General features: G+C 36.6%; 1 protein-coding gene across 1 annotated transcript in view; it reads right to left on the bottom strand.

Moving 5' to 3' along the window:
- Nucleotides 1–2,678: 2,678 nt before the first annotated feature.
- TES (testis derived transcript (3 LIM domains)) overlaps nucleotides 2,679–27,598 on the bottom strand; it is a 40,735-nt gene continuing 15,815 nt past the window's right edge. Inside the window, exons 2-7 of the mRNA XM_008566828.1 lie at nucleotides 20,277–20,362; nucleotides 10,186–10,438; nucleotides 8,978–9,313; nucleotides 7,832–8,047; nucleotides 7,285–7,443; nucleotides 2,679–2,971 (exon numbers count right to left, since the gene is read on the bottom strand). Of these exons, the coding sequence (XP_008565050.1) occupies nucleotides 2,783–2,971; nucleotides 7,285–7,443; nucleotides 7,832–8,047; nucleotides 8,978–9,313; nucleotides 10,186–10,438; nucleotides 20,277–20,362 (1,239 nt within the window). The 3' untranslated portion in view covers nucleotides 2,679–2,782. The remainder of the gene's footprint in view (nucleotides 2,972–7,284; nucleotides 7,444–7,831; nucleotides 8,048–8,977; nucleotides 9,314–10,185; nucleotides 10,439–20,276; nucleotides 20,363–27,598) is intronic.

The following is a 27,598-nucleotide window of genomic DNA, read 5'->3' as shown; positions in this document are numbered from 1 at the left end:
TGCCTTCTCCAGAAGGGAAAAGGACATCTTTTTTTCTTACTCTCTGTGGTGCCATCTGATATTTCCTCCCTCCCAATACAGTCCCTTCCAGTGAGTGGCTCTCTCTAATGCTAACTGCCTACTTGTTAAATGCCTGCTATGCTGGGTATAAACAAAAAGTATAAGCTATACCTCTGAAAAATAGAACAAATGGATTTTGATGATAGAAATTTCTATTAATTGACCTGTAAGAAATAATTAAAAAGTTATTTTACACAATTTACTTCTGGAGAACAAATGCATGAATCCAGGTAAAAAACTTTATTACTTCCCTATATTTTCTCCATTGCAAAAGAAGGATTTAACTTTGGCCTCTGTAATAAGTAAACCATTATTCAGAATTGAGGACAGTGCAGAATATAAAATGATGGTGGAGAGGTGAGTTATATCAAATGTTAGAGGAAAAATAAATCTTGCAGGATCTATTAGTCATCTTACTCTTTTATAGGACAAAGTATAGGACAAAACTTGATTAGTAATAAAAATCACCAGGGACCGTGAGAACCTCTCATATAAAGTGTTCATTCTCTGGTACTACAAAGGCCAAACTAAACATAAATGAGGGTAGAGCCAAACCTAGTGCTTCTGTATCTCCTATGCAGAGCAGTTCATTCTTAGGAGACAGCCTACTATACATGTGATCATTATCTTGGGAAATGATGGATTCGGTCAAATTTCTTGGGCTTCTATATCTCCAAACCAGCCTGATTCTACCTGAGCCACAGAGGAGTTGGGGCTAGGCTGGCAGACCTGTGAAGAGTTGCCATGTTAGAATTCAGGAGGGTTATGTTTCAGTTTATCCTCACTTAGCCATGTCTGGGAAAAGGTACATTGTTCAATTTTATGGACAAAATGATGGGGAAAATATATGTTGCCATTTATGATAAAGATAAAAAGATGAGCAAGCATAAAGTGATATTTATAGACAATGATGTGTATCTATGATATTAGCATTTGAAGTTGTACGTAGAATTACATTACATCTTTAGATAAGGTGATACAAGTTCAAGCTCCAAAATATACCGTTTCATGGTTGGATAAGATACAGTGCAGAGGGAATAAATGTGAAACTATGATGGTCCACTTTATGATATTTAACTTCATGATGTATATTGGGAAATAATTCCAACATGTCACCTGAAGAGAAAACGGTTTTTCCAAACTTCAATTAAAATGACTTCCCCTTTTTTTCCTAAAAGAAAAAAAAAAATATCCTGCATGACCTGAAAACAACTTAAATGTCCTGATTTATTTTAAAGTTGCATAAAACTTATCCATTCTCCATAATGAAAAGTCTAGTTTCTGTCCTGTCAGAAGTTTGGGTAGTTTTTATTACTTGGAGACATCACCCCCTGCTGTAACATATGATTAACTGCAGAAGGATTTTTCACTTGAAGAGGATATGGAGAAAAAGATGTAATCATTAAAATGAGACTTTATTTTGAATAGTAATATACATATTATTCATTCCATTTAATTGTAATAGTGCATAGCTATGTATGGAAGAATACATGGAAAAATAAACATCAAAAGGATGGAAGTATATAAGAGAAGACATTTGATATATCCATGAACAGACTTAGAAGAATAAAAGAGGATCCATTAGGAAATAATAAAAACCATGCAAAAAATCTATCTGAACCACAGCAGGTAAGTGCAATCAGTACAAGTTATAGTTTCCTGGGTACAGAAACTATACATGTTCTTTGGATTGAAAACAATATAAATGAGTGTCTTGGCTTTTACATCCAAGTCAAAATCATCTATAGAAGTGTGGATAGTTGTGCCACATGTGATAATAAAATAGTCAAGGCCACCGATGGAGGTTACCAACTTACAAAAAGAATACTGAGAGGTAGGCCAAATAAAAAAAAAAGAGAGAGAAATGCAATTAAGAAAATGCCACCTCTGCCTAAATCAGAAAATAGCAAATGCACAGGCATTAAAATAGCAGCTCTATACACTACACTGCATTTCTATTTTCTCTGTCAGAAAGAACTCACTGTGTATCATTACAAAGATCACTGAATAAGATGAAGAAATAAATGTGAAGCACTCACATTAGGGAAAATTTAATTTCCTTTTCATTTTATGCATGAGGGAAAAAAGAGTACAGAACTGGAAATACTCATCATTCCATTCAGTATACTAACTTTTTTTTTTTTTTTCCTTTTTGTCTTTTTTTACTGACCGGTAATGGGATCACAACCCTCGGTGTCGCGCCCGTACCGGGGACCGGCAAACGGGATCGCAACCCTCGGTGTTGCACCCGCACTGCGCTCAGCCAGTGAGTGGGAACCGGTCTCCACATTGGATCCGAACCCTCGGCGGGAGCACCGCCGCGCTCCCAAGTGGCGCACTCTCCAGTGCGCCACCGGGCCGGCCCTCAGTATACTAACTTTTACATGTTTTACATACACTGTGTTTGGCACAAGTGGGATAGGGATACGAAGTTTAATAAAACCCATGCTTCCAACTCAAAGATTTACTTCACGTTTGGAAAGCTAAGAAAAGACAAAAAATTCTTTACCATTTTAAAAATCAAATGCTTAAAGTAGGTTTGAAAAGTGAGTAAGAAAAAAAAATTAAAAAGAAAAAAATAGCAAAGAAAGATATTGAACAAAAATCTCCTGGTTTCCTTTGCAGTTTCTTTTTGTCCTTTTATTTTTTCAAATTGCATTTTACAGTAGAAATGCAGACCACTTTGGATAGCTATGGCTCAATATTGCTTGGTGCTCTTCTCCTAAGACATCATCTTCTTACACTCTACTGAACAGAAAACCATCCCTTCCACTGGCATGAACTTCTGCCCAATGAGACACTTGCTGCAGCAGGAGCACAGAAAGCACTCTGTGGAGGCGTGCCAGCTGAAGTTGTTGTAGGTCACCCGCTGCACCTCTGGATCAATGGCATTGTGGCATCCTTGACATACCTGTTAAGGAATAATACAAGAGAAGAGTATGAGAGACCGAACTGTGATGGTAACATTTTCATCTCAGGACAAACAACACATTTCTTCAGATGATAAATGAAAACTTCTGAGAATGACCACCTCAGAAATACACAATTGAGAGTAACTTTCTAGTTAACCTTTTTAGCCAACAACTGTTAATGGGGGGGTTCTGTACACTAAGTACTGTGAGGAATAAAAGGTGAGGGCCAAACAGGTGATTTGATGCTTGTAAGATACTCCCACTGAGTTTAAGGTAGAAAGCCTTGAGAGCACGTTTCAAAGCAGTGCATTTGGTTCCACTATATTCTATTACCTTAAGTTTATAAGATGATTTTTCCTCACTTATTAAAACCTTGAAGTGATCATTTAACCAGTCTTACCTGTGTATGACAAATGAGACTATTAACAATACTAATTTCTAGACAGGAGTAAATTAAAGTCACGTTCAAAGTAATTAAGAACTCAATTAAAAATACTGGCAGTGTTTGAGTCTATACTAAAAATATAACTTGTAGTTAATTGGCTTCTGTTCTGTCATAAGATCAGTAATAATTTATGTGTAATCTAATATTGTAGAACATTAATATTCACAATCCCTGTTATATACAACCCCAGTATTATATGTGTTAATGCACAAATGTATATATGATGTACACACATATACATACATACACCCACATATACACACGGACTTTTCTTAACTGAAAATGTACATGAAGTAAATAAATGGACGACCTTCTATCTATATTATAGCAGAAAACCAGTTGAGGCCTCCAAAACACTGGATAGGACACATGCCTCATTGTTTATACATGTTCTGAATCAATGTAACTAAAGTTTTTGTTTTAAATATTTTATAACAAGTGAAGAAGCCAACAGAATTGGCCAGTATAAGATGACAGTGACTAATCTTAAGCACCCTTGGTCTCTTACTAAGATTGTAAGGAATTACTTAGCACTGAGCGGGGGAATGTGTGGGTTGAGGAGGGTAATTTAGTCCGAGCCACCCTACTTAAAAAGACTTCAAAGTGTGGCAGCTACTCAGTGGGCAAATTGGTTTAGGCAATGAAGTGAGGCCTTGTTGCACACATCCATTTCAGACCTGCATTTTACAGAGCTACATTACTTCTAATTACAGAGATTATAGTGTGTAATCTACAAGTTATATCTACCCATTCTTCCCTGAGAAACAAGGGAGATACTTTCTCTGCATGATCAATACACTGTTCCTGAACACAACAAAAATGAATGTTATAATTACAAGCACATTCCTAACTTGTAGCTGCACCATGCGAACAACTGCTTTTTGTTTATATTTGTTTTATAGCTTTATAATTCATTTAGAATGCTGTCTTATAGTTTTCTACATTTCATGTTGATATTTCAATATTTTTAAACTTGTATATGTAAAACAGAATCATTTCACACTCAGTATTTTATTCTCTTGCTTTTAGACTATGACCTACCGTCCCAGCCCTGTAATACTATTTGTAGGTCTTTTTATAATTATTTAAAATACACATTTTCACTTGCATTTTACAAAATAGAGAATTACTTGTCCATCACATGTGAAATTCAGGAAATTATTTAGGTAAAAAACCATTATGATTATGAACCAATGATCACATGAACTGTACAGAGAATTTCAAGTTTGTGATTTCATAAAATTTAGTTTTACTAATAACTTTATTACCATTCATCCCAGTGTCTGATTTATAATTCCAGGTAAAACCTATTGACTCCCTAATTCTTCAAAAATCTAAAAGCTGCCCAGGCTTCACCAAGGGTCTGGGGACTGCAGAACCCTTTGAGGAAATAATGCGCTTCACCACTTTCTGGATGGCATTCAATTTTCCTCTGTTCTTAAACCTCTGATATTTCAAAAAGCTCTTAATTCCTTCAATCCCCATTAATTCTTTTATTTATATACAAAATGTGAAATGGCTAACAACACATACTGTAATGAACTCTCTGCCAGGAGGGTCCTGTGAAATCTCACAGATGTGAATTCTGGGGGTGGCCATGGAATTCCTGTGACCACAGAGACAAATTAGGTGCATTTTCCATTTTCCTCCTTCCAGGTTAATTTTTTTCTCAGAAATGCCCTATTTGCCGTTGAGTGCCTGGCTTCAGGCCTGAAAATAATCTGTATTCTCTCTCTCTCTTTTTAAGATTAAAAAACCTAAGCAGATCAATGCTCTTAACTAGATAATTTTCTTTAAACTTCTACATCATGCATCATGTAGCATGCTTCATGGTAGCTCTCTTTGCTGTCAGCTGGAGTTTGTTCAAGGAATGAATAGATATGCTTGTCTTAATATTAGACAAAGGCCAATGGTATAACTGAGACAGTAAATCTTCTAAAATAAATGATGCCGTATTATAAAACTATATAATATATAAATTCTTTTATTTGTTTTTTAAAAATCATATCTGCGGTTATTCCCCTCCATCAATTAGATAAAATGTGATGGAGAGAAGCTTATAACAGCTAAATAAAGCAGCTACATCTGTCGAAACCTTTATTCAATAAATATTTATTGGGCACCTATATGTTGTCCTAGTGCCGGGAACAGAGCAGAAAAAGCAGAAAAAAGTCCCTGTCCTCATGTAGTTTACATTCCAGTTCTTGAGACCAAGATCACACACATTTGATAGCCCTCTTCTGTAGAGAAACTGTTGCAAAAATATTTATAGAAGCAGTACGTAGCTAAACGATGTATCGGGCTACATAGTGATTTAACAGCTTGTCCCCAGGTAAAAGGAAGGTCCATGATGATCCCAAAGCAAATGAGAAATATTAGGAACACAAGTCAGTAACTGAACATTTCCTAAGTCCAGATACTAAAGATATGAAAATATGAAGGCAAGCTCTACCCTTCAGCTCTGCTCACAGTCTAGAGGAGACAGATGAGTGATATTAACAATCACATGCACCCTTCCCTATGGGAATATGGAGAGCCTAGCCAGAGAGAAAGGGGTGGAGCTTGGGGGTGGGGAATCAGGAAAGGTGTTCTGAGAGCCTAAACTGGGTCTGGAGGAATGTGTAGGCATAGTCAGGCAAAACAGAAAACAGGAGAGTGTATCAGAGAAACTAATAAGAGTGAGCAAAAGACAAAGAACAGTGTATAAATTAGAAAATGCAGGTAACATGTCATAAAAATGTATGATTTAGGTTAGGTAACTAGTAGAAGCTACAGGAGACACAAGAAGGGGCCAGATCTATTAAACAAAGGCTTAATGATCACATTTGCATTTTAGAAAGATTATCTTCCATCTTTGTGGAAGATGGCTTTTGAGCAAGATGAAGAATGGGAGTGGGGGAACCAAATTTGAGGTCACGGTAATAATCACAATGATTAAAAATGAAATAGAGTAGTTGTAACTGTGAGAATGTGAGGTGTGTTGATGAGGCAGAGTTGATGGAAAGTGAATGACTGTATCTGGGGTGGTGGGTAAAGGCTGAAAACTGACCTCAAAACCTGTTACCTTATTTTCATAATACCATACTCTTACAATTATATAAATATGTAATTTTATTCTTTAGCTAGGAGTCTCCTTGACTTGATAGCTCAGGGTACCTTTAACTGGTATGACTTCCTGCATATAAAGAAGTAAAAGTCTATTCTTCTGATACTCCTAGCTTAGAAGCCTTACCATATATAATCATCTTTTTACCCTTTATCTATACTACCTATCTCTTGGCCAACATGCAATAGCAGGTCTGTGTAAGCAGAGTAGATCCAAGAAAAAACATACTCTCATATTACGTACTTGAATGTTTGGCCCACACAAATAAATCTTAATATGTAGGTCAAATTTTGTTTACTAAATCAATTCAATGAGTGTTTAAGAAATAGACACTATACAATCTCCAGTAGCAAAAACAAAGTCCTAATGAGTGGTCCAGGAACATGAACAGAAACTACACATATCCAAATGACACTAAAGAATATAAACAGCCCTTAGAAACCTTTATTTAAATGGAATCTGATCTGTACCCATGAGAATAAATCAATTTCGTTTCCCATTAAGAAGTTTTTTAGTGAGGATCTTATTATCAAGCAGCAGTTATAATCTATACTATAAACTGCACAGGCAGAAATCTTGACATGGCTCCTAGTCAATGCATGTATTGTTTTTGAATTGCCTGGATTTTAACACCCTATGGTAGGAATCACATGCTTTTCACTTAAGTGCTTTCTGTTTCCCACTTGTGATAGGCTTAAAGAGAGGCATAATCTCATGTTGTAAAGCAGGTTGAGCAACCGCATCCTTGGAATATTTCTCACCACAGCATGATTCTTCACGTAGCAGGGCTTGCACACGGGCTTGTCATTGACCATCACGTATATTTCCCCAGCAAGGATGTTGTCACAGTCAAAGCAGCAGAAATGTTTCAGATGCCAGTTCTGGTTTTCTGCCTGAGTATACTCATTGCTGAATATCAGCTGGGAAGAGGATAAAAATAAGATGAATCACGCATTTTCCTTTTTACTATAGATGACAAAGCTAGATTTTTTAGACACTAACAGTTTTAGACCTCCAACTATATCAACATACTTTCCTGGGGTTTGAACTTAAAAATGATAACTTAAAAGTCTGAACTTAGGTTATGAGTTTGGTTTAGTCCAAATCAATCTTTTATGTTTTCAAACAGTTTCTCAGTCAACATAATTAACACAGACACTCAGAATGAATCAAAAGTTTCTTTCATCAGACTCCTTCGGATGTAAATAAAGCAACTGATGCTTGGTTAATTACTGTGGCCTTCTGGGTAAAGGGATTACATGGGGGTTCAAGGGGGAGCCTGCATTTGGGTGGCCCTAGAGAATGTACCTCATCACAGCCAGCACATCGGGGTTTCTCACTGTCACAATAATGTCTGCCACAGTACAGCTTCCCATTCTTCCAGAAATAAATCATGTCGACCAGGAGTTCATGGCAGGTGCTGCAGACAAAACAAGCTGGGTGCCACAGTTTATCGTAGCCAGCCCTTTCAGCATAGATGGCTGGGTCACCTTCCTTCATGCTCAGTTTGCAGCAGTAGCAGGACTGAAAGAGAAGCCATCCAAAACACTCTAGTCATCAGATGAGTGGCATTTCTTTTCATCAGCTTTAGTAGGAATTCAGAGGAACAACTTTCAAGAGAAATAATTCTGACTGAAATTACTAATTTGTCCATACAGATAATATAGTATTAATAGCTCTGTGAAACGAAATTTCTTAGCTTTCTCCAAGCTATTCAAACCTACTACATTCACACTATGTATAACAGAGCATTGTTTCCTGAATTAAAGCCTCTCATGGAAAAAGGGTAATAGTAATTTTCATCTCAATTTTAAGTAGTTTCTCAAAAGAAATGACTACCATAGAGCTTATTAGTACTCCTTTTTCAGGACTAAGCCTTATTGGTTAATGTGCTAATTGGATTTATGACATATTACAGAAACTTTAGTTCTTACACTTCATTCATCTGTGTCAAAATTGTCTTTTACCTTTAAGCCATTAGAAAAAGACTTCAATTTCCCTCTCTAGAAGAGACTTAAAAAAATGCTTGACTATATATCCACATAAATTTAAGTTTAAATTTTAGGCAAGTTTTCATAAGCAAAACTGAATTAGCCTAAGCATATACTATTCCTATTTATAGAAAGAGATAAGCAATTATCACCAAAATTATGTTTAGAAACAGAGTACAGATCAGTATGTCATATTTGAGCAAGATGCCAAGGCCAACTACTGTGTATACATAAAACTCACAATTATCCTTCGCAACAGATAACCAGAAAATCTGGCTTTAGGTAGAAGTTTCAAACATGATAGCTCGGTAAGACAAGTCTAAATTGAATTTTAATTCAATTTATGTTCCTTTCTTATCCCCTTTCTGAAACAGAGGAATGGCAGCAAAGAAAGTTCAAAGAACTTTCAGGAAAGAACCTGTAAAATACACAAATTGGGCCAACAGTGTGAGCCTCTACTTACATATTGAGTTCTTTTGTGCTGTGCAGATTTGTCCTCCATGGCCCCCACTGCTGCTGGGGTGCTTCTGTCCCCAGCAGGGATGTATGGTTTGTCAGGACCTTGAGTGTTCATCTCACGGGGAAGTTTGACATCTCCTACTCCCAGAGCCTCACTCTTGTATTTCTTCACAAACTGCTCCATCTCCTTCACCTCTCTGGGAGACAACTCATGGCACTTTGAAGGGTCCTGGTCATGTGCAGGGAGCTGCTTTGCCAGCTGCTTCTTCCGGTACTGTGCCCCCTCTGAGCCTGCCACTGGCTGCTTTTCCTTGGGTAGCATCTGCATGTACTGCCTGGCCTGAACCACAGGGACACCAATGTTAACTGGGAGATGCCATGGCCATTAGAGAGTGTAATGTTTTGTAACATGCATCAGAAGCAAGTTACCTAAGAAAGAAGTGGGTTTTATCCAATAGTAAGAATTCATCCTCACAGTATAAATATCTTGAGATGTTAATACATTCAAAAATGGTACACTAAATAGATTTAGTTGGGTAAAATGAAAACATTTTTCTCCATGAAATTAAAATTGTTTTTTTCAGTTTATAAAAAGATTTGGGTTACTACTGTTTATTTGTGTTAAATAAACAAATGTAAATTGAAAGAGAACATAATTTTTATACAGACATGTTTAGCATTTACATCATATAAATTTATCACAAGATTCACTTTAATAATTTAACTAACCTTCTTAAAAGACTTTGAAATGTTTCATCTAGTTGTTATAATAATGGGAGGAGCTTAAGACAAAACTGCATTTTTTTTTGCCTTATATAGTAAAAGAAATACAGTATTGAACATTTTTTTTCAGTTCTGAACAATGCTAGAAATTCTATTCTTTAGATATTCTTTATCATCTTAAGAGAAATATCAAGAGTAAACTAGAAGAGTTACTAAATTGATACAAAACATCTGATTTTCATCCAATTATTAAGAATGTTAGACCATATCTTCAAAAAGGTAAACATTATCTACGAAGTCAGAAAAATTCTATGAGGTATCTAGTCTTACTTTCAAAAAATTGTAAGAGGAGTTAGAAGTCAAAGAATCAGAACCCCAGAAAAATAATAGATGTTGGGTATATGAGGCTGATAGGTCATTAAAGGAACTGTGCTAAAGAAAACAATCCAGGAACTTTAATATAGGGAGTCCCTTTCCCCTATTACTTACCAATGCCTGATTCTGGACAGGAGGAGCCCATTCATAGGTAACTGTATTGATGGAGACATTTTTCTTGGCAGCAACTGGATTGGTCAATATCATAACATTACGTTTATACATGGGAATTCCATCTGATTTTAGCTTTGCAATCAGGGTGGTATACTTGGTGTCTTCAAAAAGTTTCCCCACTTTTCGATCCTCTTCGTTGCTCAAGAGGACATCATGTTCTTCTTGGCCGCACTTGCAGTTCCGACATATTTTTCTGTAATTTTAGAAATAAGCAGAAAATGATTATTGTATCTAATCAATAATAATTAAGTAGGGTCATACACTTATAGTTCGTAAAATTCTTTTACACATATTCTATATAATGGTAAGCAAAAGCAAGTCCTTTAGTGGGGAGAAGGGATGAATATTTAGCCATAAATTTAAGCAAGAAAGAAACATGAAAACTTGCTTTATAAGACTTTGAAAAGTTAGGTTGTGTTTAAAAAGTCTACGCATAAGGAGGCATGTCTGAGGGTAATCCCAGCTAGTGCTCCTCATTCTCTCACCAAAAATAAATAAATACGAATAAATACAGACATACATACATGCATAAATACATATACACATTCCCAAAAACTTATCGCAGCAAGAGGTTTCATATTTTATAGCATGTTAATGTTTCACAGCCATTACCCAAGATTTTTTTTTAAGTAAAAGATAGGGAGACTAATACAACTCTTCCCATCAATGACTATGATCCTAGATTTAGGTTTAGAATCATTCTCATTTCCTTTCCTGTACCCTTTCCAATTTCTTCTCCTCTCCATTCCTTTCCTCTCCTTTCCCCCTTTCATATTTTCTTTCCCTTTATCCTTCCTTCCTTCTTTCCCTTCCCTTTTTATTTTTGACTTGCTGACCACCTACCACATGCTCTGTTATGTATAAAAAGACAGATAAATAAAAGTCTCTGTCCTCATGTATTTCTCATAGTTCAAGAACACTGCTCCCCTTACCCAATCTGATCTAGAACCAGACATGTGGACAGTCAGACATTCATGAGTGCCCATGTGCCAAACAATGTAATTGATGCTAGGACATAGTGGTGAAAAAAATGGGCCCAGTCTCTGACCTTCCAGAACTTACTGTCTGGCAGGGACACGGACATTAAACAAATAATCATACATATACTCATCCCTCTATAACTGCATTGGTAATAGGGAAGGAAAGTATAGGGTACCTTGAGAGGGTATAATTTTGACTTGAAACTGGCGAGAAAAGGACTCCATAAGAAGGTTACATTTAGGTTAAGATCAGAAGGAGGCATAAAACATAGGTGTGAGTTGTGTATTTGTGTGTATATTTGGGGAAGGGAAAAGAAAGGAGAAGAAAAGCCTCCCAACATGCTGGGTAGAAAAAGGAGAATCTACAGTGGTCCTGATTTGAAAAAAGAGTGTTCCTGGAGGACCCCTAACCAGAGAAGGCTGGTATGACTGTAGGGAGGTAAGTAAATGGGACAGTGACAAGGGCAGGAGAGGTAGGCAGGCATGAGGTCATATAGGGACCCACAGGACAGGTTAAGGAATCTGGTCTTCATTATGAGAGCAGGAGGCACTGAAGGCTTCCAGGTAGTGGAATAACATAATCAGATCTATAATTTTAAATATCACAATACCTGCCACGTGGAGAAGAAAACATAATTGAAAGTAGGGAGACCAGTTAACATGTTAACTGTGCATCCAGTTTGAAATGGAGTGGTTCTAAGTAACAGGGATACTGCAGCTACTTCACAAATGGAATTTACATCATGGGTGGTTATTGTTATGGTCCAGGAAACATGTGCTATAGCTTGAACTAGTAGTTGACAGTGGAGATAAAAATAACAGATTTGAGATTTCCTTGAATGTAAAACTAACTAAATTCTGTGGTTAATTTGAATTAGTGATGGTTTCTCAAAAAATGAATCCAGGTTTCTGTGATGAGTAAATTGGTATAAGGAATGTAATTTATTATAGTAGTAAATAAAAACAAGAAACAGATTTGAGGTATGGGATGGGGAAGGTTGACTATTGATAAGTGTGAAATGCCTGTGAAACAGGGTGAAGATCAAGTAGACAGGAAGATAAATAGATCTAATGTTAAAAGCTGTAGCCAGGTAGGAAATATAAATCTGGGAGTCAGGGAACAATATACAATGCACATGAGTTGAACAGATGACCTTTGCCTTCTGGGGAAAGTGTATTGGGAAAAAGCGAGGACTCAGGAAAGAGTCTGGCAGAGGAACAGAGTCTGGAAAAAGCTACAGAGGAAAACAGAGAGGAAGGGAAATTTAAGCTGGGACTAAAATAAAAGGGCAGTGATAGTACATAAATAAGTGGAGGGGAGCTGAGCATTTTAAAAAACATTCTAAGCTGACCAGTTAGCTCAGTTGGTTAGAGCATGGTGATATAACACTAAGGTCAAGGTTTCAGATCCCTGTACCGGCTAGCACCAAAAAAGAAAAAAAAAAAGTAAAACAGTAAAAAAGTTCTAAAGGTCTTCACATTAGATGTTTTAGGCTAAGTATGCAAAGTATGCATGTTAAACTATCTAGATAACTAAGGAAAGGAATTTACAGTTTACATGCTCAAATTGGAAATAAGAATAAAAATTTCTAAACTAAGTGTTCAACTCAGGAAGTTAAGAAAAAGGCAGAATAAGACTAAAGTACAAGGAAGGAAAATAAAGGTAACAGCAGAGAAACTAAAAGTAAATGTTTGCTTCTCATCTGATGCAGAAAAAGCATTCAACACATTTCAACATGTCTTATGACTACATTTTGTTTAATAATTTCAGCAATAGAAGGGATCTAGGAAGGAGTCTAGAAAAATCTTCTGGAAAAAAAAAATCCCAAATACTCAGCACGCATTACACTTAATGCATTAATTTTACTATGTGAAGCAAGAAAGCAAACTTGCTATCAACAATTCTATTCATATTGTCCTGTAGGTACTATTCAGAGCAATGAGGAAAATCAAAGAAATGGAAGTTATAAGGATTCATCATAAAGAAAGTAATGAAACTGCTGTTACTCACAGATACAGAAACGCACTGTATTAGCATTAAGAAGAGTTTAATAAGCTTTCTGGATTTAAAATTAGTATAAATCATGGGCTCTCTCTACATCAGAATCAGGAAAAAAAAACCAAACTAAAAATTAAATAAATCTCTTTGCCAAATAATAAATTATTACATAACTATATAAAATTTTGTGTTCTGAACTTTCTTAAAACTCTTTCACAGTATACAAATTGAAAATATTAGATTTGACTTGTACATTGACAGAGATTAAGAGAGACTGAAAGAGTCAGAGGCGGAGGGAGGGAGATAGATAGATATAGGAGGTGGCGAGGCAAACTACTTTCCTTGTGCGCCCATGGGTCAGGAATCTTTATTTGGTAAGAATCTGTTGAAGAATTCGCATATTCTATTTCAGCTGTAAGATTCTTTCTTATATCTGGTTATCTCATACTCCCATCTAGTGGAAAGGAGCATATTATCCTACTACAGCATATTTTTCATTCTTGTTCTCCGGTTAACAAAAACAATGGAATTATTTACACAGCTATCACATTGCTTTCGGATTAAGTTTAAAATTATACCTTCCCGAGGGGGAAAGAGGTGGGTGGGAATTTATTCTCAGTATAGCTAAACAAATCCTTACATGGCCGTGAACTACAGCATGCATCCTAATAATTAGCAAAGTGATTTTCTAAGGGATCAGGGATATGTGATGAATACTGGACTTGCTTTGGAAATGGTTATGATCCAGTTCTACACCAGTACAACATGTATACCACAAAATAAGGAGGGTCAGATTTTAGAATTTGAAAGATAAAAAGTAAAAGCAACAATAAATGAAAGAAAGCCTTCTGGTTTCTAACTGTAGCATGGTTAAATAAATTATATTTAAAGATTTATATTAACCAATGATATAAGAGCCATCTCTATAAATTTACTTGTCCTAAATTACTTGTCTTGGCCATTTGACAGATTCCCACTCCAAAGAAGGTTGTTTTCCTACCTACCCCTTTCACCCACTGAACATACCTTTATTAAGCAAGTAAAATCAGGTTAAAACACACCAAAAGCAAGAGTGATGAGGAAAAAAGAAGCTAAAAAAGTCAAACTATGCCCTTATCAGTTTTCTAAGTAGGGAAAACCTATGATTGATTCATTAAAATTTTAAAAATCATGACTATATTATAGGCTTCATCTGCATTCTCACTCCAACGTAGTAACTCAAGAAGGGGGATGGTTCTTTCAGCTAGAGCTGTCATCACTGAAGCAGCTGGAGTGACCACATCCTTTCCAGATCCCTTATACTGAGCTCCATTTCTACAATGAAAAGGGTCAGCTACAAACCATGAAAAGAAACCTATAAATCCAAACCAAGTGCGAAGAGCTATCCATCATGGAAGTCTGTGCTATTACACTTACCTAGCTTAAATTTTTAAAAATATTTTTCTTGGGGTTTTAATCTATGTATTATTTGAATCTCTCACACTTAAATTGGAAAAATTTATTTTCAGAAATACCTTTAAAGAACTTTTAAATAGTTTGGGAGTTATCCAACCAATTCATTAGAAGGAAAACCTTGTCGAGGAATTGGGGAAGAAAAGGATACCACTATCTTGGTATCCAAGTGAAGATGTGATAAAGAGTGGATGTTCATCACATATTTAATTCCATCCTAAAATAACCCAGATTCCACCCCCCTTAAGAAAATAAAAAACTTTCCAAATTTGGTTTTATGCCAACTTAAAGACAAAAAGCTTAGGGCATAGCTGAGCACAGTACCCATGTGCAAGGGGCTATGTGGATTATCTTTCTTCAGATGATTCATAAATAACTTCTGATGATATATGTAGGTTTAAATAGTTTATGTTTATTATATTTATTTGAGGTACAAAAATTTAATAACAGTTTTTTGGGCACATATAAGTCAGTTCTCACATTTAGTACAGTTGGTAAATCTCTACATTTAGTAAACTTTCCTATAGAGCAGTTCCCCCAGACTCTCCATGGGATGTTGATAAAAGTTTTGTGGGGAAAAAAGTGGGGAAGGGGATTCAGAATTAAGTTAGTTTAAAACAGTCTTTCATGGCTTTTTAAAAAAGATGCAAAGGTAGACTTGTAGACTGGAAAAAGTTCTAAAATGTTGGGGGAGGAAGGTTATTTGTACTAAAAAGTTACTTTTACAAAAAAAGGTTTAGTACTTAATACATACACAAACAAACATTAATATGCATGACAAACCAAAATTCTATATTCAAAACTTTACAACTTCAGAGTTCTTGAGTTAAATACAAGAGGAAGAGAGAACCAAACTACCAAAAGTATTGCCTCAGAAAAATAAAGAGATTTACAGTTTCAAGCTGAAAGCAGTCAAGAAACTATCCCTCATCCTCCCCAAAGAGATTTTTTTTCTTTTGCATCACTATTCATAAAAATTATTATTTTTCCAAGGCAAGTAGTAGAAACTGGAGTGCTTTGACAAGCTGCCAGCATTCATAGTGATTTAAAGACATGGCCAGGGCACTGCTACAAACCATAATTTAAAAGGGTTGGAAGCTGCCCTTTTATAACAGGGATATGCATATATGGACTTGAGTGTGGGCCTCTGTTATAGAATTCAACAAAAGCACTAATCCATTTATGGTGGGGAATTTTTAGTGTTCAGTCAGCTTTAAACCAATCAAAAATTCTGAGATGTATGCTATAAACAAGTAATACTTTTTCAAAAAATGCAACTGTTTTATTGGAAGAATTTTTGTTTGTTTGTTTTTTACTATTTCTTTTTTTTTTATTTCAACTTCTCAATATACATTGTAGTTGATTTTCATTATTGGAAGAATATAACAAATGTAAGGCAAAACAATAATTCTGTTACTTATAAATGATCTATGGCTACAATATTACTATACCTTCAGTATGAAATAATTGGCTCTAAACTCCTTTAAATCTAGGGTTTGTGTCATATATTTCATAAACATTTGTTATTTCTAAATATTACTCGAAGGTGTGCCCAACAGACAGTAAGTTCTTATTGGGTAGGTATCAAGTTTTCTCAGCCTTTTACTTTCCTCTAGTCTTGTAAGGACTGGTGTAATTAAAGGGAGAGCTCCCAGTTAAAGGACCCAATGTCCTCAAGGATGTCTATGTCACAAAAATCACACTTTAGAGAAGACAGTCTGGTGCAGTTCAAAGTTCATTGGTCATGAGAGTAAAAATGTGTGTTCCAGTTTCTAACCTGCCATGTAGCAAGGTGGTGATAAGGAAGGTTTTGCCAACTTTGGGTTCAAATTCAGCTCTTCCATCTATAAGCCACGACTTTGGTAAGTTATTTCTCATATCTAAAATGGGTATGAGGAGGATTAGGTACAAGCAGGTCCATAAAGTGCTGTGGTAAGCAGAATTTTATGATGGCCTCTAAGACCTGTGCCCCTGGCATTACTCCCATTATGTTACTTTATACATGGCAAATGAAAGATTGTCCAAGTATGCCTAATCTAATCACCTGAGCCCTTAAAAAGCAATAATTTTTTTCTGGCTGGCAGCAGGAGGAAGTCAGAGAGATCTGAGGTGCAGGAAGGAATGTAAGCACTCACGTTGGCTTTGAAGATGGAGGGGATGTCTGTTAAGGAATGTAAGTGGCTTCTAGAAGCTGAGAGCAGCCCCCAGCTGATGCCAGCAAGAAAACATGGACCTCAGCCTTCCAACCACAGGAAATGAACTTTACCAACAACAGAAAAGAACTTGGAAGCAGATTCTTCCCCAGAGCTTCCATATAAAAGCCTAGCCTGGCCAACACCTTGATTTCAGCCTTTTGAGACCCTAAGCAGAGAATCCACTTAAATAGCCCCGCCCCCACTCAAACTAGACTCCTAACGTAAAAAATAAATGGATGTTAAGTTAATTAATAGGTGTTGTTTTAGCCTGCTATGTTTGTAGTACTTTGTTACACAGCAATAGAAAACCATTGCAATCACTTACTGGTGTGTGACACACAGGAATTGTTCATAAATTATATTTCTTATGAATAACTTATGGTATTAAACAAGTCATTTTAACTTCCTTGGGTTTTAGTTCTTTGCTCTGCAAAAGAGGTTTAATTAGCTAAGTAACAAGTTCTACGTTAAACTTTCATAAGACTAAGAATTTGTTTTTTAACAACTATTGCGACACTTTGATCAGGCATCTTCCATTCACCTTTCCAGATCCATTCTCCACCCTTCAATACTCTGCTATGCCCCAGGAGGCTGACCCCAAAGGATTGCATCATGTGCCCCTTGTCCTGGGCAAATAGGCCAGTGGGAGGCACAGGCAGGGATCAGAGTGATGAAAAAGCATGAGGTCTGGATATTTATTTCCTGGGTTTCTACAAGTGTTCAATGTGCTAAGGGGGAAAAAGATCCATAAGGGTGGAGTCCCAATCTGATAAGAATGGTGGATTTATAAGAAGAAAAGAGATCTCTCTCTTTACACACACAAATACACACACAAACACAGGAAAAAGGCCATGTGAGTACACAGTGAGAAGGCAGCTGTTGGCAAGCCAGGAAGAGAGCCCTTACCAGAACCCCAACCACACTTAAACCCTGGTCCTGGACTTGCAATCATCAGAACTGTGAGAAAATAAATTTCTGTTTATGTCACAAAGTCTATGGGATTTTGTTATGGCAGCCCAAGCAGACAATACAGAGGGCAAGGAAAACTTCTTAGAGGTGCTGCTTGAGCTGAGTCTTTTTGTTTCCTGGTGGTAGGAGGGAAGGGTCTTTCCAGGCAAAGGATACAGGCAGTAAGGCACAGAAATTTCAGGGAATAGCAGGTATCAAGCAGCTGAGCATAGGGTGATTGGAAGGAAAGTGGGATAGGCTGAAAAGCAAGCAGAGACCAGATGATGAGTTATAACATCAAAGGCAAAAGACTTCGCCTAAAGGATTAAGTCCAGTGGGAAAGTGCTCACGGTTCTTAAGTTATCAGAAGGTATATAATAGCATCCATTTTCAAAAGACCATTCTTGTGATGGTATGAAAGGCAAGACTGGTGAAGAGGTGGAGAGTAACTGATTTTTTAATGTGCCCAGTGAAGCCCTAAGCGTCCTAGAAGTCAAGGGTCACCATGAAGACGGAAGAGGAGGCTAAGTGAGCAGGGTCCTGGGGCCCCATGTCCACCTCACCACACCAGTTCTGTGACCCTAAACTAGACCTGGAATCTTTATTATACTCAGGACAAGTAGTATAGAATATTTTATTTCAAAGATGATACTGAAGAATGGCTGCATCTGGAAATCAAAAGTCACCTGCCTCAGGTCTTCCAGTTGTGGTGGAAAAGTCAGAGAAATAATAAAAATTCTAACCAAGAGAGAAATGCTGGACTCATGCCAGGAAGATGACAGAACTCCTGAGAAATACCATCTGAGTTGTTATCAACCCCAGCTAGATGGGAGGCCGTATCCAAAGCCCTAGTCTTTTATGGCTATTAAATTCTTAGACTATACCCAGTTGATTAAATGAGTCTCTTTGATAAAACTAAAACAAATAGGTGATTTTCATGCAGTGGAGGTCTGCTCTTTTCTGACATATTTTTACCTGAAAACATAAGATTATAGTGGTCTGCAATAGAAAAATAATGTAGGCCAAACAAAAGTTGATATAAAACAAACTTCTGCTTTAGAGAAAAGGTAATATCTGTTAGGAATGAACTTTACAAATCTCATTAGCAGTTTTTGCCAAATTCATAGCCAAACTGAAAGGATTACCTTGGTAATTTACCATGGTAAAAGCTATGCCCAGCAGAGGGCACTGCAGCCCTCTGCAAAGTCAAATGCTAGGCACAATAAAGTGCTGCGCACATTAGGAGTTGAGATATTCTAATCTATAAAAACTATTCTATGTTTATGAATTTTATCTTTTTAGAACATGCCCTGACAAACTGCCTAACTGCCTGTCCCTTGGAAAGGCAGCACAAGAAAGAGCTATTTAAGTTTTGTAATTAAAAATCTCTGTAAAATATTAGCTCCCTAAATATAAAGAACTGTCATCCTTTCTAGAAGAACTGAGGTTGCCTTTACTGTTTAAAAGAATTGTCTTTGTTTCTTAAGACTTATTAAATAAACTAGCTTTTAAAAGAGCATAACATCCCAAATTTTATTCTTTTACATTCTCCTTTAACTTACACTGTACATAGCCACAATGGCTGATGAAACTGTTTATTCTAGAGATTCCTATGGAAATCTCCAGAAAATGGTTCACTTCAGAAGTGAGATGCATTCTAATAAGGCAGCTGCCATCCTAATTTGCACAGGTGATTATTTTTTTTCCAACAAAAATATGCTAATTTTGAATTAGAGTAGATTGTGAACTATCATTACAATCTCAACAGGCATTGATTAAGAACATTTATGTTCTTCATAAGGACAAGTTTCAAATACTGATTTTAGATATTACTTTAAAACAAACAAAGATCTATATAAAATTCATTCTTGATCCACTAACACTTTTCTTGCATATACATGCACTTCATTCAATCCCAGACACTGGCAATAAATTATTTTTTTCTTAAAAAAAAACACAAAAGCTCAAATGCTTCAAAGTTTTTCAGTAGTAAATTTACAGCTGAAACTTTTAAGGAGACCTAAATTCAACTTCATTTCCTGACAACTAGGATATTAATGCTCAATTTGGCATTTGTATTTATTGCAAATACAGAGATGAGATGTGCAAAGTTATCAATTTTTAAAAGGATAATAATTTAAATTAATAAGTAGCCACAGAAGATTACCATGAACTTATTTGCCACTAAGACATATGTAATGTTCTAGACTCACAGGAAATCTGAAAGACAGCAAATAAATCAAACAACCCTGAATATAGTTATTACGGTCCAATTCACTCAAATTTAATGATAGGAAGAGAGAACAACTTTACTATTTATTCATTTCTTAGAAAAGAAAATAACAGATCTGTAATTTAGCAACTAGATGTGAGAGCCTATAAGAGATCCACACTGTCTGAGGAAGTACTGCCAAATAGTATAAATTATTAATGTGATTGTAGTTTTCAAAATATTACCTCCAGAAGTGCAGTTCAAATCCTTCACATTTTTCTTTACATTTTAAACAGGGGGCTCCAAACCCTTGCTCATGACCTAAGCCCATCTGTTAAAAAAAAAAAAAAAAATGTGCATCTATTATTACATTTTCTAAAAATCTAAAAAATTTAATAAGTTGCACTTTTAATTCCACTTACCACTCTTGTTGATATAACTCTCAAACAAATTTTTTATGAGTATCATTCTGTTTATTCAATGATGACACCCGGGTATGTATACGGCAGCTCCAAGTATATACATAACATACTTTATATTCTTACTGCTTTTTATCATGAAAAGAAAAGCATTAGAACATAACAGTGTAGAAGATTACAAATGCTGCAAGTTGTAAAAAGTCATAAATGTACATCTTTGGCCACTATATGCCCTGGATACTGGATACAATAGGTATAGGGAGTACTCTGAGAGCTGGAGCTTAGATAGCAAGCCTTGCCCCAAATAACATATTTTGCAGCAAACAGTGAATATATGAAAGATTTCTGGAATTACAACTAAAATAATATTATTTTATATTTTGATAAATATAATATTAATAGAAATAACTTTTATTGAATGCCAGTGTTATGGATTGAAGTTTGTGTCCCTCCAACATTCATACTGAAGTTGAATCCCCAATGTGATCATATTAAGAGGTGGGGCCTTCATGAGATGATGATGGGATTGGTACCCTTATAAAAGGGTTTCAGGGAGCGAGTTAATCCTTTTCATCTCTTCCACCCCTTCTGCGATGTGAGGACACAGCAACAAGAAGCCATCCTGGAAGCAGAGAACAAGCCCTCAGCAGACACTGAATCTGCTGGTGCCTTGATCTTAGACTTCCCAGCCTCCAGAACTGTGAGAAATAAATTTCTATTTTTTAGAAATTACCTAATCTAAAGGTACTTTGTTATAGCAGTAGGAACAAACTAAGACAGCCAGGAGTAGAGGTAAGCACTTTACTTAAATTATCTCATAATTTCTTACAAATCTTACGAAACCTCAGTAGGCAATATTATTTTCCAGATTCTAGAGATGACTTAACTGAAACTCGAAGAGGTTGTAGAACTTGCTTAAGTCAAAGTGTTAATAAACGGTAGAGAAGAGATTTGAGTCCATTTGTTTCTGACTCTAAAGGTTGTGCTATTACTCTTGGGGTAGGAGTGGAGGGCTATACTGTTACCCTTATTATAATAAGCCACTATTTTCTTTACCGTATTAAACAATTGTCCTTGGGAATTTGCCTAATAAGCGGAAGGGATATGGGGATGCAGATGGGGGAAGGACACAAGATGGCAATGTAAATTCTTTTACCCAATTACTGATATTAGAGTGCAAAAGAACAGGCTTTAACATCAGCATACTGGCAAACTACCATTGACCATATTTTTCTGTAATTTATATATCATCAGTGACTGTGACAAATTAGTTACCAGCTAGTGCCTGAAGTAGCAGTTCAAGCTGGACAAATAACAGATCTTTTTCAACAGCTCCCCTTTTTTAACTTTACTAAGTTGTATTTATAACTATGCAATCAAAACCACATTATAACTTGTTCCTTGAAGTTTCAGTGAAGCCCTTCCTTTTGTTCTGAAGAAAATGACCACATCCTCTTCCTAAGGGTATATTCAAAACTGGCTGGTCCACCTAGCTGCTTAGGAGAACCTACATTGTTTTTATGTCAGACCATCTCAAGTATTCTCTTTAAAGGATAGAAATCTGTCCAGTATTGACTAAATTTCATCACATTTACCATGTCTATATTTAAAAAAAAAAAAGAAATTCTCTAAATTGTACATCAACACTAAACTTTTTTTAAGGAATCAACTTGTTTCCTTGTCACCAATGATCATAGTTCATTCATAGTATGGAAATGAAGTGAGTTGAACAAAAGGCAGAGGGAGACCAATTGATTTTTCTGGTCTTTCATAAAGAAGCTAAGTAAGCATTTTCTCCATTACCATATCCACAGTAAAATGTACAGCAAATCCAAAAGGGTGTATTCTTTTTCAAGCCCTTTCTAGTTTTCCATTACAGGAGAGTTAATAATCCTGAATCTGCCTGGTGTATGTATGGATTTGCTTCATACTGTGTTCCATGTACAGATATCTCCAAAAGAAACTCTGAACTCTGATCCTAAATGAAAATTAAGATTACTTTATTAAGACTTAATCACACAGCTTAGCTTAAATCAGTGGCTTTTAAATTCTCTTGTACATAGTTCACAGTTAAGAAATACATTTTAGCTTGTGACACAGAACTTGTATATTCACATATGTATAAAGTATATATGAACTCCTGAGATTTACTTGCTTAGATATATCTAGAACTAAGTATGCTTCCGCCTCTAAATTGAATGGCCTTCAAATCTGAATTGCCTGGTGTGAACAACACTGAGCTTAATAAAATACTGCAAACATACGGAACAATGCCATCTCATTCTCTATTTCTGAAAACAACTTGAAAGTTCAGCTAATGTAACCAGAACCTTGACTAGTCAGCAAAGTTTTTACACTAAGGCCTCAGTGTAACTCACTGCTGGCTTACACAGTCAAATTTGCGAAAGGGCTAGTTGTTTCTTTCCTAACCACTTTTTTATCTTAAAATAGTTATCAGTTTATTTATTAGAACTATTAGAATTGGTATTATTTCATGAACATCTGCTCTTTTAAAGTGGCCCACATATTCTTATTCTGGACAAGACTAGGCATCCCCCTCCTGTAAGAGATCAGGAGACTAAAATCTAGACAGGAGATGATTTACTTGTGGTTGCACAGCTAGCCAACAGCAAACTAGACTTAAAACTCAGCATCTGGCTCCTGCTCCACTGTTCTGCTGAATGGCAAATGGAGCTCTTCAGTCTTCAAAGAGAGTCACTGGCTCACTTTTGCCCCAAGAAAGACTACAAATCCAGAAACGTTCCTGCATCACCTCTAAATGTAGATGACTTTCAGAGAGCTTTAAAAAGGGAATCCTTCAATCAGGGAAGCTGGGAAAGCTTTTTTTGAACAAGGGGTGCTTGAATTTAGAGTGAAAGGATGAGCAGCATCTAACTTGGCCATGGGCAGAATGAAGTACATTCAAGGCAGAGAGAACACCATATGCAAAGGCCTGTGGCAGAAGAAGGCAAGGGCAGACATAGAATACCTTAGAGCACTTGAAGGGTGCTAGGGCCAGCCTTGCAGCTAGCAGGGTGTCTTATTTTCCTTTTCCTTTCCCAGGGAAGAAAGTAAACCTCCTGAAGCATTCAATACCATGTCTTGGGCTACCAGATTTAATAGAGGGGAAGATAGCCCTGGAGATGTGATGAGACTGGTAAGGAGGAGGCGCTAGGGAAAAGCCACCTGCGCAATGGAGGGAGGGTGAGGAGCAGGAGCACCTCTCAAGCTCTGCTAGCTGAACCTTAGCAGGACCCTCAGGGAGACCAGGAGACACAGCTTTGGGAAAAGTAGTAACTTGGGAAAATGGCTCTACAGGCTGCTCTGGGAAAGTCAGACAGCGCTGCTCTTGTGTTCTTCACTCTTGTCGGCCCTGCCTGGAAGGCCAGCTTGTAGGCTCTTTCCAGCACTGTCTGTGACTGTCTGGAGAAAGTGCCCCTTCCCACCTGTCCAAACACACGCACTTTCATCTTCTCCACGTGCTCAGACATAAGGAGCGAGGGGACTTCAAAAATACCACAGACAAAGAGTAAGTAAATAAAGAGAGTAGAATGAGGTCATGGCAACATGATACACTCTCCTGCTATAACCCAATGTTAGCAGTTCTAATTAAAAACAAACACACAAACAAAGCACAAACAAAAGACACCTAGTTTTCAAAATCCTTGTTAGCAGCTAAAGCGATTAGAGAGAGCTTCAGACTGGCAACAAACTTATTTTTCCTGAGGGAATTTTAATAAGATAAATTATCTTATAGCTGTAACTTAAACCTCACTGACACCTGGCACTGAAGATCTCTAACATGTCACATTACTAGGTGGGAACTTCTTCCATGTTCTTTTCCTCTTTAGGATAAAAAAGCACAATTCCACTCAAACAAAGAAGACAGGTGATTTATACTCTAGTGCTTTACCTGTTTAATGGAAGTGCCTAGTTCCAGACTGAATTATAATCTAGAATGCAGTTGTAAAATCCAATTTATATTATAAAATTGCACGGTAGCTGAATGGGCTGGAGAATTCCTGGTGAGGTATAAGTATAGGGAAGGTGTTAATGATACACAGGGTGCGTGCAGGGGCATGTGTGAGGAGGTGGTGGAGAAAAGGGAAGCCCAGAAAGTGTTAGCCCCTCAGCTAAGGAAAACTGGCTGTTTAGAAAGTGAAATCCAGATCCTTGGACTGATATAAACACCAAGGTATGTGTGCTTGTATGCAATACCTAGCCTGTGAGAATTAGCTATACTAGGTATTAAGGAAATTATCAAGAATTACATGAAAACTAACAAAACAGAGAAATTTGAAAATGTAGAAAGATCACTGGAGGAGAGTCAGAAATACTGCAATCTGGTTCCAGAATGTCCTACCAAGTTCAGTGATATTGGAAGTCATTTTTCTTCCCTGAGCTTCATCTACATAATGAAGGAATTGAACTAGATTGACTCCAAGATACCTTTCAATTTTAAAATTATGACTACAAATTACATGTCAGATTATCTTAGTTTAGTTGTTCAGTGCGGTCATCTGCTCAAAGTTTAATTTCTAAATAGAAAATAATTTGAGAAAATTAATTTATTAGTGGCTCTTATATGTCAGAATCATTTGGAACTTAGATTGGAGGAGTAGTTTATAAAGCATGCACAGGAAACAAAAGATTGAAGTTGTGAGGGATAAAACTCAGTTCTGTTGCACGTAATTATTTCAACAGCAAATGTGATATGGTATTGCCTGCAGAGTCAACACTTGGTGCCTGAAAGCACATGTATTTCGTAAGTGCCCAAGCCTCAAAGCTGTCTACTCCATATAATTTTAGTAACACGTTCTGGCCAGCATCAATAGGAGGATATGACAGATTAATTTTTCTTCTTCAGTATCCAAGAAAACAGATCCTGTGGATTGGCTATATTTGGAGAAATTAAAGTCAGGCTTGGGAATACCTATCAAATTCCTCTGAAAAAATAAAAATGAGTCTGTAATACTTATCTTGAAACACTAGTCATAGACAAAAAAGGAGTTTTTAAATACCTTTACAGACTCCAGAAACTGAACTTATATTCCCATGATCTGTGCCTTTAAACACCCCCTTTTCACTTGCTTATTTTAGAGTAAGAAATGGGAATGGAATCAATTTCTCCAGATTCATAATTTCAAGCAACCAGATAGGATGGCAACATTTCAGGTGACCCTTCTGACCCAGAAAATGGTATTTCATGTCAGACACTTTGAAGAAAAAGAAAAAAAAGGGTATGGAAACATCTGGTATTTCAAACATGGTCTAAGTTGATTTGGAGGCAATTTGGGTCTGGAAGATATTATGCAGTACTCAGGGTGAGATCAACTGATCCATGCTGTTTTCATAACCAAATTTCCCTCTGGAGCAAAGAATCATATGTGGTTACTAAACAAGCAAGTTGTTACTAAGACTTCTTTAATCATCTTGGAATGAAGCTGACCAAGATAGATTATATGAAATATATATATTCTCTCTCTCTCTCTCTCTGGGTGTGTGTGTACATGTATGTGTATGTGCACATGTATATTTACCTGCCTATCATGTATACACACATACAATCTATGAACAAATATACATACAAATACATATTTATTCATACTACCCTCTTAAAAAAGCATTTTAGATCTTGTTCACACAGATGATATCCTGTACGAAGGAACTACATGTCTAAATAATTCCTCTCAGCACATGGCCCTCTTAGAAATCTGGTGTAATCTGTAAAGTTCCCCCCATCAATAAATTTTGATTAATCTTTGATACAAGATTTTAAATTATTTAAAATTTTTAGTTATTTGCCTGTTTTCCAGTCTCTACCAAGATGTGCATTACCATAAAAAGGTAGGTTATACAGAAAACCAAACAAATATAAAGAGAGGCCCCCTTCAACTTTTATAGTTTCCCAACTTTCTTAGATATGAACAAATACAAAGAATTATTGTGATTAAGAGCTATGATTAGTCATTCTAATAAAACTGCTATATTTCTTTTTATTTGCTCATAAAAGTAAAAACTTCTTATCTCTCACGTACTCAAGTCTGAAATACATAAGAGGAAGAATGAAGAAAAAGTCATCCCCGCCCACCATGGTCACCCAAGCTGGGGCGCAGAGGCCTCCTTATCTGCATCCAGCCATGCTTATTATGCTCCAAGTCTTGTCGGTCTTTTCTGTAAAAGCTACACCTTCTGTCATCTCGTCTCCACTCCAGAGTTTGTGTTCACACTCTCCTAACTGATTGCTTCCTTTGTATGATGTCATATTGCTGCTCCCAAAATTATTGTAATAAAACCTAAAGATCATAACACTATCTTTGTTAGATGCTTCTTCATGAGTTCAGTGAAGTTCCTCTTTCTCAGCATGGCAGAGAAGGTCCTTTAAAACCTGGCACTACCCTCGATCCTACCACTTGTCTTCCTCACAACCCCCCTCCAGACACTCTCTGCTTCTGGGGGGCTTTTCCCTTCCTGGATCTCCGTTCTCCTTCTCTATCTGCCAAAATCCTACTCTCTATTGGGTTTGACAGATCCAATTCAAATGCCAGTTACTCTGTGATACCTTCCCTCAACTATCTCCAGCAAAGGTCTTCTGAATTGCCACAGGCCTTGTACATATCATATTTTTTAGTCCTTACTATATTATGATTGTTTACAAATCCATTTACCCCATTAGACTGCTTCTTGTTCACATTTGAATTCCTGATACCTGCAACAGTGCCTGAAATTCACAGTAATGCTAGAAAGTTTTATTTATTTATTATTTTAATTATTGAACAATCTTTAACACAACATCCTTACTGTAAGAAACTCCCATTACTTTTCACAAAAAAAGTCTCTGGAAGGGGTAGTGTTGATAATAGTAGTAGCAGCCAATATTTATGGAGCCAGGCATGGTTTTAAGTTTTTTACATGGGTCATCTCATTTTATCCTCATAAGAATCCTATGAGAGGGCCGGCCTGTGGCTCACTCGGGAGAGTGCGGTGCTGATAACACCAAGGCCATGGGTTCGGATCCCATATAGGGATGGCCGGTTTGCTCACTGGGTGAGTGTGGTGCTGATAACACCAAGTCAAGGGTTAAGATCCCCTTACCAGTCATCTTATAAAAAAAAAAAAAAAAAAAAAAAAAAAAAAAAAAAAAAAAA

The sequence above is a fragment of the Galeopterus variegatus genome, unplaced genomic scaffold (assembly GCF_000696425.1).
Source record: "Galeopterus variegatus unplaced genomic scaffold, G_variegatus-3.0.2 Scaffold270, whole genome shotgun sequence".
Taxonomy (NCBI): Eukaryota; Metazoa; Chordata; class Mammalia; order Dermoptera; family Cynocephalidae; genus Galeopterus; species Galeopterus variegatus.
Note: the sequence above shows the minus strand (reverse complement) of the source record. Positions and strands in the feature narration are given on the sequence as shown.